At 35.0% G+C, this 9,755-nt stretch overlaps 2 protein-coding genes across 2 annotated transcripts; both read left to right on the forward strand.

Annotated features, from left to right (window-relative positions):
• The first annotated feature begins 1,280 nt into the window (after positions 1-1,280).
• Positions 1,281-4,257, forward strand: LOC141819341 (uncharacterized). The gene is made up of 2 exons (XM_074706672.1): positions 1,281-3,330; positions 3,402-4,257. Exons 1-2 carry the CDS (start codon positions 1,322-1,324, stop codon positions 4,255-4,257), a joined length of 2,865 nt encoding a protein of 954 aa, XP_074562773.1. The 5' UTR covers positions 1,281-1,321.
• Positions 4,258-4,363: 106 nt separating this feature from the next.
• Positions 4,364-5,900, forward strand: LOC141819342 (uncharacterized). Its single transcript, XM_074706674.1, has 5 exons — positions 4,364-4,430; positions 4,528-4,766; positions 4,840-5,058; positions 5,131-5,223; positions 5,478-5,900. Exons 1-5 carry the CDS (start codon positions 4,364-4,366, stop codon positions 5,898-5,900), a joined length of 1,041 nt encoding a protein of 346 aa, XP_074562775.1.
• Positions 5,901-9,755: the final 3,855 nt, after the last annotated feature.

A 9,755-nucleotide genomic window follows, 5' to 3' on the forward strand; every position in this document is an offset into this window, starting at 1 on the left:
TAAAATAGCGACGAAATATTAGCGACGAATTTTTGTTTTGTCGCTAATTGTAAGTATTTACGGCGAAAAAATTATTTCGTCGCTAAACTAAATTTTTAGCGACGAAATATAAAATTTCGTTGCTAAACATTAGCAACGAAATGAAAAAAACGTTGCTAATATTTTCCGACAACGTTGTTTGCGGCGAAACAGGTATATTCGTCGCTAAGCTTTATTGTTAGCGGCGAAAATATTAATTCGTCGCTAACTCCTTTGATTTGTTTAGCGGCGAAATAGCTAATATCGTCGCTAAACTTTAATTATTTGCGGCGAAAACACCATGTTTCGTCGCTAAGATTCGTCTAAACCCCGACCCCTTTTCCCTTTCTCCTCGCGCGCCCTAATTCTCCTTTTCTCCTCGTCGCTGCGCCCTAATCTCCGCCTTTCTCCTTTCCTCTCGCTGCGCCCTAATCTTCTCCTTTCTCCCTTTCGCCCCTCGTCGCTGCGCCCAAGCTTTGTTATGTATTGATCATGTTCTATTTGAGACCTTTGTTCTATAATTAAGAACATGTCTACCATAGCATGTTTAACATCCTAGGTTTAACATCCTATGTTTGTTTAACATATGATCATGTTCTATTTTTAGATTATAGTTGTTGGATTGATATTTGTTTAGGATATAGTTTTCTTATTCTTTTTTCCTTAACTTTTCGTAGATTTTCTTATTCTCTTATTATGATTTTTTATGAGTTATTTTAGGGTATGAAATTTTTCATGTATTTCACCAGGTTATTTAAATATGGATAAAAGTTGGATAATGATCGAGAATCGGATTAGCCATGAATATATAAAAGGGTTAAATGAGTTCTTAAAGATGGCGGAGAATTATATGATAAGTTTGAATTTATCAAAAATTCATTGTCCATGTCGGCGGTGTGGCAATTTGTTTAAATATGAATTGGATTATGTTCGAGGACATCTTTATAGGTGGGGATTTGACAAATTATATAAAGTCTGGAATTTTCATGGAGAAGCTGCTACATCATCTGGTAATATAAGTATTGATAATGAAACTGCAAACGATTGTGATTTTGAAGACGATGATTTTGAAGACATGTTTACTGATTTAAGAAATGCACAAAATATCAACATCAGCACACCTCAATTCGATGATATCCCTGCAAATATGAATCCAAATGATATGAGAGGAAGTTATACTTCAATGTTTGAAGCAGCAAAAAAAGAGTTGTACCACAATTGCACAAATTTTTCTATATTCAATTTTTTGGTGAAGTTAATGCATGTGAAGGTGTTAAATGGCTGGAGCAACAAATCTTTTGATATGCTACTTCAGTTATTGCAAGAGGCATTTCCCAAACCAAATGCAATTCCAAACTCTCATTATGAAGCAAAAAAATTGTTAAAAGAGTTGGGATTGACTTATGAGAAGATACATGTATGTAAGAATGATTGTATATTATTTTGGGGTGAGCACGAGAATAAGGATATCTGTCCAGTATGCAAGGAGTCTAGATACAAGTATGATGGGATGAATAAGAAAAAGAATGCTCAAAAAATTCTCCGATATTTTCCTATAAAGCCCAGATTGAAACGGTTGTTTATTTCAGAACATACAGCAAAAGATATGAGATGGCATAAAGAAAAGCGGGTTGAAACAGATGGTGTATTACGACATCCAGCTGATAGTGAATCATGGAAAGAATTTGACATGTCGCATGAAATATTTGCAAGTGATCCACGAAATATTCGGTTAGGGTTGGCTACTGATGGTTTTAATCCATTTGGAAACATGTCAAATGCTTATAGTATGTGGCCGGTTATACTTGTGAATTATAATTTACCACCATGGAAAATGATGAAGCCATCATACTTTATCATGTCTCTTTTAATTCCTGGACCTAAATCACCTGGAAAAGAGATAGATGTATACTTGCGACCTTTGATCAATGACCTGAAAGAGCTATGGGATGATGGGGTGGAAGCATATGATGCATCGACTGAACAAGTATTTCAATTACATGCTGCTGTGATGTGGACTATTCATGACTTTCCAGCATATGGAACAATATCCGGATGGAGCACAAAGGGTTATAAAGCATGTCCAGTATGTCTGCATGAAACTAAATCTCAAAGATTACGGAGTAAAATATGCTACACATGTCACCGTCGATTCTTGAATGTGCATCATCCATGGCGTAAAAATAAGTATTTCAATGGAAAGGTTGAACAAGAAAGACCACCACAACAATTTAGTGGTTATGATATTTTAGCACAATTGGATGCATTACCTCAGGTGACATTCAGTAAGCATCCTACATTAAGTAAAAAAAGGCAGAGATCTTCTGATGATACAAATTGGGTAAAGAAGTCTATATTTTTTGAGTTAGAGTATTGGCCAGATTTAAAGTTGAGACACAATCTAGATGTGATGCATATTGAAAAAAACATCTGTGATGCTTTGATTGGTACATTATTAAATATAGATGGAAAGTCGAAAGACACATTGAAAGCAAGATTAGACTTGCAGGATATGGGGATTAGAAGTGAATTGCATTTGAAGAAAGTAGGAGACAAGTTTAGTAAACCATATGCAAGTTACACATTGACATTGGAAGAAAGACGTGAATTTTGTCAATTTTTAAAGTCTGTGAAGTTTCCTGATGGATATGCTGCTAATATATCTAAAAATGTGAATGCAAATGATGGAAAGTTATATGGACTCAAATCCCATGACTGTCATGTCTTGTTGCAAAGAATACTTCCAGTGGCTATACGTAAATTCTTCCCAAAAGACATATGCGGCACACTGATTGAGTTATGTGAGTTTTTCAAAAAGATAACAGCAAGATCTTTACACATAGCGGACTTAAGTAAAATGGAGGAGGAAATAGTTCTCATATTATGTAAGATGGAACGAATATTTCCCCCAGCTTTTTTTGACATTATGGTTCATTTGGCAGTTCATTTACCTCGTGAAGCTATGTTAGCTGGACCTGTTTCCTCACGATGGATGTATCCCTTTGAACGATATTTGGGCAGACTTAAAAAATATGTTCGTAATAAAGCAAGACCTGAAGGATCTATTGCAGAGGGGTATATTGTAAATGAGGCATTGACTTTTAGTTCTTTATATATGAGTCAAATTGAGACAAGATTTACCAGACCAGAACGAAATAAAGATGTTCAACCAGTAATATGCAATTTAAGTGTTTTCTCACAACAAGCAAGAGTCTTTGGCAACCAGCATAATCAAAAATTGCCTGCAACTTTGCATAAGAAAGCACATTGGTATATTCTCAACAATTGTAAAGAAGTTGATCCATATCGGAAGTAAGTTTTTACATTCTATTATTATTTTTTTTCTAAATCGTCACTAAATTGTAATTTAACCATTTATGCAGCGAGCATCTTCAACTTCTATCACATAAAGTTCCTTCAAATCAACTTCTACAATACCATGAGAGAGATTTTCCACAGTGGTTTAGAGATAGAATGATAACTTTAAAGAATTCAACAAATTCAGAGATCACACATGAGTTGTACTATTTAGCTTTGGGACCTGATGTTGAAGTTCAACTATATGATGCTTGCATTGTAAATGGTATTCGATACCATACAAGGTCACGTGATTCTCGCAGAACTACTCAGAATAGTGGGGTTAGCGTACCATCATCTGATGATGGTGACAATTTGGATTTTTTTGGAGTGTTGAAGGATGTTGTTCAACTATTTTACTCTTTCAAGTATAAAGTACAATTATTCTGGTGTGACTGGTTCCAATGTAATCCTAAAAAAAAATCAATGGTGGAAGAGTTTGGCTTCTTATGTATTGACACTTCTAAAACATGGTACACTGATGACCCATTTATTTTAGCCAACCAAGCAAGGCAAGTTTATTATTTAAATGATATAAAGCGTGGAGGCCATTGGAAGGTAGTGCAAAAGGTTCAACATCGAGAAATATACGAGGTAACTGAAGTTGATGAAGCATTTGAAGAAATTGAAAATAATTTAGATACTGATGTTAACCAAGATATTTCATCTAATGAGGCAAGTTCAAGTTCAATTGTTGGTGAAGACTTAGAGATATCCCATCTTTGTAGATTAGATGTTGAGCATCAACATTTAGATATGTCAAATGCACAAGTGGAATTATGTATGGATGCTCAAAGTATTCTTAACGATGAGGATATTGATACTGAAGTTGATAGTGATGCAGATGATCATTTATCTTCTACAGATGATGATAGTGATTAATATTTATTTACATGGTATATATATATATTTGATCTTTTTTTATTTCATTTCCATAAGATATTGTTTCATTACTTGTTCATTTATATATGATGCATATGTTACAGTCATGCCACCTAAGAGGATTGAGCATCTACCGGTCGTGCCTACACCAGATGATGATAGTTCTCCTACTGGTTAGTTTTTATTGTATTTAAATTACAAAAGGTTTATTTACTTTGTTATTTGTTAAAGTAATTCATTTGTTAATTCTTAATTCTTTTGCATATACAGGTCGACCGTTACGTAGGGACACACGTGGTACACATTCCGATCGGCTACGACGTCAGATCGAGGAGCGGGGTAGATTACCCATTACTTTCCGTAAGAGCGATGGCCATCCGATTGGCCCCAATGCAGCTGCATTCATGACCGAGTTGGGTGTTTCCATAAAGAAGTTTGCTCCGTTACAAGTTAAAAGTTGGAAGCATGTCCCCGCTGATAGCAAGAATATGATATATGATCGATTATCAGTAAGTACTAATAATTTATAACTACACTTTTATTATTAATCACATGTCAATTTTATATTATTTATTTGTTCAGGCTGCTTTTGATATTAGTTTTGCGGAGGGTCCATCGTCCGTTAGAAAGGAGACGGACAGATTAATGAGTGCAAGATATAGAGATAATCGAAGTAAAATGCATGCCCATTATAAAAAGCTATTGCACCTTCCTCCTATCGAGCGGCGGCAACATATGCCAACTGAGTTTTGTGAGATAGAAGATGATTGGCACTATATGTGTACTTTGTTTGAGTCAGAGGCATTTCAGGTAACTTATTCTAACATGTTTTGTTGTACAATTATATTATTCATATGAATTTTTGTGTGATAGGCACGATCTGCAAAAAATGTTGAAAATCGAGCAAAACTTCCATATAATCATCGGGGAGGCTCTAAATCATTTATTCAATACAGTTATGACGGTGTAAGTATAAATTGTATAACTATTGTATATATAATGTATGAATTACAATATTAACACATTAATTTTTTCAGATCGATCAGTCACAGCGAAAAGATCGGATTACCGTCTTTAATGAAACTCATTACAGCACATCAAAAGGGTGGGTTGGGGAGAGGGCCGCAACTGCATACGTAAGTTATTTATAATTTACTAAATTTATTATTAATCGTGTAGAATTAATTTTATAGATATTTTAACATATTTGTTATTCTTAGGATGATATGGTGAGACTGCGTGATGAATATGTTCAGACACAAGAAACTAGTGGAAATGACATTGATGCAGTACAAATTGCGGATACAGTTTGTGATCAAGTCCTCGGTACACGCTCGGGCTATATTAGAGGACTTGGAAGTGGGCCAAAGCCAGTTAGGTCCACTTCTTCAGATGCCACCTCCTCATCTAGAACCACTAATGCAGCACTGCGTGAAAGGCTCGAAGGCACTGAAGCAGAGTTAGCGACCACCCGAGTTCAGTTAGCAAGCACCCAGGATCAGTTAGCAAGCACCCAAGATCAGTTGCAAGCAATGAGATCCAGACAAGATATATTTGAACAAATTCTTAATCGGTTGGCACCTGGAGCGCTACAATCTTTGATCCATGATTCTTCTTCAGCTCCACCTCCCCCTGCACCTTAGGTTGTGATGGTATGTTAAATCTTCTCATCTCAATGATTGTTTAATTACTAAACTAAATATTGCAACTAATGAAACTAGATTGCTTGTATAGTATAGATGAACATGATTCTTATGAAACGCCCTTTTGATCTTTGATTGCAGAAGGTGAACAGAAGGTGCAATAAATTACAAACATTAAAACTAGAACTTTTAATCCTTTAAAATAAACTTTTGACAAAACAAATGAAAAATCACCGAAACAAATGAATATTATGTATGAGAATACAATTAAACTTCACTAACATAAGAAGCAGATTTGTATAAGAAAGTGAATGATCGAGGAGGATTATACATGTATTGAAGAAGGTGATAAATTACAAACATTAAAACTGATAAAAGGAACTTTTCTTCTACATTAAACTTCACTAAGATGGAATAGCAAGTCATGACCTCTTCCAAATTCACCATTCAATTTCCAAATTCATTTCAATTCTGTTTCATTTCAATTCTGTTTCATTTCAATTTATATTAATTCAGTCTTATACTATAATGTTTCATTTCCTAACGGTTGCAGCTGTAGGAGAAGATGCAGGAGACCAGTTTTGAGTTTGGGATGCCATTTCATTGCTGAGTGTGCTGTAAGTGGAAGTTGTACGGATCGTCATGACATTAGTGCATTGGACAGCTTGTATATATCTGAACTTTGTGTTTGAATGGTATCTAAACTGTCTGTATTGTATTTGAATGATATCTAAACTTTGTGTATTGTATTTGAATTGGTTTATGTATCACTTTGTGTTTTAAGTATATTTTGAGGTGAATTTTTATGTTGTTTTGATGTAATCTGTTTGTGATATAGGTGTGATATTAATTGTATGTGATATGGGTATAAAAATAAATAAGCTGGGCGGTGCAGTATCAGCGTAAATTAGCGACGAAATCAAGATAAATTCGTCGCTAAGAGGTGCGGATTAGCGGCGAAACAGGGTAAAATCGTCGCTAAACCAATCGTTTTAGCGGCGAAACGATTAAAATTCGTCGATAACACAAAGGATTAGCGGCGAAATGGTCAAATGTCGTCGCTAAATATTTCTTAGCGACGAATTAGACTTATTTTGTCGCTAAGTTATGTGTTTTGGCAAAGCGGGTTCCAAGTCTGGCATTTCATTAACTTTGCGACGACTTAAGTAAATTCGTCGCTAACTCTAGCGACGACACAATAATATTTCGTTGCTAATATTAGCGACGAATTATGTACTTTAGCAACGACTACACATTCGCCGCTAAAGTTAGCGACGAAATCAGACTATTTCATCGCTAAGTTTCTTTTGCGACAATCCTATTGCGACGATACTAGCGACGAAAAAAAATTGTCGCAAAATATTGTTAGCGACGAAAAATTTAAGTTAGCGACGAATTTATTTTGTCGCTAATTTACTAAATTGTTGTAGTGTACAATACGCCATCAATGACGCACAATTATAGTGTGCTGTTAATAATAATTTTTATGGCACGCCTAATCAAGTGCGCTGCGGATAATATTTCATATTTTACAATTAACAGCGCACAAATAATAGTACGTTGCGAATATCATTTTTCACAACGTGCAAAAATTATACGCTATGAATATTAAATAATATTTATAAATATTTACAGCGTATATTAAATATATGCTGTTAAAAAAGTAGTATTGACAGTATGCATGGATGAGGATATCACTTTTTGCCAAAATAATCCCATTATCATGTGTTAAAGAATCAAACTCAAAACAACCTTTCCAATTACATCCGAGACTACAACATCCAACTCCACATCTTTGCCATCCGAGGCTGTAACATCCTTCCTTCCTGTGTTAACCGTGAAAAGAGCGACTCCATCTCCACATCCTTTTCATCTGAGACTGCAATATCCAACTTCTTGCATAACCTACATGAAGCTTCTCCTACGAGTTTGATCATGGCCATAACATACTGTCAAATATAAAGATCTTAATGAGTGTCGAACACAACCAAATGGAAATATAACTATGATATATCACCTTCTGATACAAAGCTGACTCAATTGAGCCTCTCCTGACACACCAGATCTCACCATCAGTTGGGATCAAACCCGTTCCCATCACAAACTCCAAAATTTCAGCAAGTATACCTACACACACCACAACTTTGATCCACAACCAAAACTCTAAATAAAATGAACAGGTAAAGTGATTAAGTATGAAGGTAGCTTGGAATAAGCCTTAGCATTGTTCTTTAATATGTGTTTGGCGATTTGTGGATCGGAAACAATCAGACAGGAGGACTGGTGGCAAATGAAACTTTAGTGCTAAAGTATGCAAAATTGCTAACTATATTGAATATTCAAATCGAAATTGATATCTAAGCTGTTACCTTGGGACCAAAGGTGACCTGTAGCATTGATTGATTGTTTCACTTGAGGGATCTCAAGGCGTCGTCCTTCACTGCCTCCGGTGGCCCATCTTGACAACAAGCCTTCAAGGAACTCACCCAGCGGCCCCAGCCTAGGAAGCCCATTTCTCAACGCAACCACCCAACTTTTCTTGAAAACAGAGGTCCAAATTCAATGGCATAAAGAAAATTCAGTTTTAAGGGGTGTTGAGAATTCTGGGCAAGTAGATTTATGTATGCAAAAGAGAGAAAAAAAAGTCAAGTATTAGCAACCTGAATCCCAGGATAAAATGGGTACTTGTTCAATGATAAAGCCCATCAAACCTGTACAAATCACCCACTTGATAAGTTGGCGCATCACCAACCCTTTCTGATGGACATGGTACGAGGATAGATTTGCTGAACAATATCAGAATCATATAAAACATCAACATAAAATTTATTTCAGCAAAAAGATTCCACTGGGATAGATGGAGGAGCAAAAGTAAATGAAACTAAGCAAGTAAAGAGAAAATCATAAGCAGTGGAATCCATGAAAAAACGCACAAGGAAATCCTTTTAAGTTCTATGCATTGAAGAATCAACCAAAGCAGGACACCTACTCTAAACTATATGCTGAAACTAATGAATTATGCAGGTATTGCCGGTTGGATTTAATCTGTTAAGATGAACTTGATAGAATTTATAAATTCTAAACAGTATAAGTTTTATAAACCAAATACGAACTTGAATAATTAGAAATACAAATAAAATCAGGATCTAATTTCAACGGAACATGGTTTAACATATAAAAATATACAAATAACGATAAGGAATTTGATTGGAGAGTCATGTCCTTGTTCTGCAGCGTCAACTGCTCGATCTCTGTGGAAGAAGATGAAGCGAAAACAAAAGAATGGTCATCCAAAGGAATTAGGGTGACGATGCCGTAAAACCTTCGTCAATAGGAAATGAAGGCAAGATGTCAGTTAAAACTCTAAACCCTCAAGGACCAACCTTATATATAAAAATCTGATCTATTATCAACTCATAGATAATAACGGATCGGGTTAATGGATTCTATATATTTAATCCACATTCGATAATCCAAAATTTGATAAACCTTAATTAAATCACTTAAATGGGTTCAATTCGTATTCGCATATATAAATTACAATTAAGCTCACTTTAAAAGATTAAATTCAACAATCTCCCACTTAGGCTATATGTGATGTGTATATGATATACGACTATAATTTTAGTTGATATCAAACTCTATGGGTATAAAAAATAACCCTGCAAACAATTTGATCCATTAACTTCATTGGTATAGGACTAAAGAGGTTATAGCTACTATATATGTCTATAACAAGCCTCAATAATAATCACAATACCAATATCATTAATGATATATATCAAGATGTGGGTATATAGTATGGAAATTACATGAAATGTGATCAGTACATGTCAATTTTTAATTGATCCTGAA

This window comes from Curcuma longa, unplaced genomic scaffold, assembly GCF_044706935.1.
Source record: "Curcuma longa cultivar G26 ecotype Majalengka, Jawa Barat unplaced genomic scaffold, ITB_CL_G26_1.1 contig_3894, whole genome shotgun sequence".
NCBI classification, from domain to species: Eukaryota; Viridiplantae; Streptophyta; class Magnoliopsida; order Zingiberales; family Zingiberaceae; genus Curcuma; species Curcuma longa.

Coding starts and splice junctions, on each gene's coding strand:
- LOC141819341 (XM_074706672.1), top strand. CDS start 1,322: ATGCTACTTCAGTTATTGCAAGAGGCATTTCCCAAACCAAATGCAATT. Junction 3,331..3,401: donor GAAGTTGATCCATATCGGAA/GTAAGTTTTTAC, acceptor CCATTTATGCAG/CGAGCATCTTCAACTTCTAT.
- LOC141819342 (XM_074706674.1), top strand. CDS start 4,364: ATGCCACCTAAGAGGATTGAGCATCTACCGGTCGTGCCTACACCAGAT. Junction 4,431..4,527: donor TGATGATAGTTCTCCTACTG/GTTAGTTTTTAT, acceptor TTGCATATACAG/GTCGACCGTTACGTAGGGAC. Junction 5,059..5,130: donor GTACTTTGTTTGAGTCAGAG/GCATTTCAGGTA, acceptor TTTGTGTGATAG/GCACGATCTGCAAAAAATGT.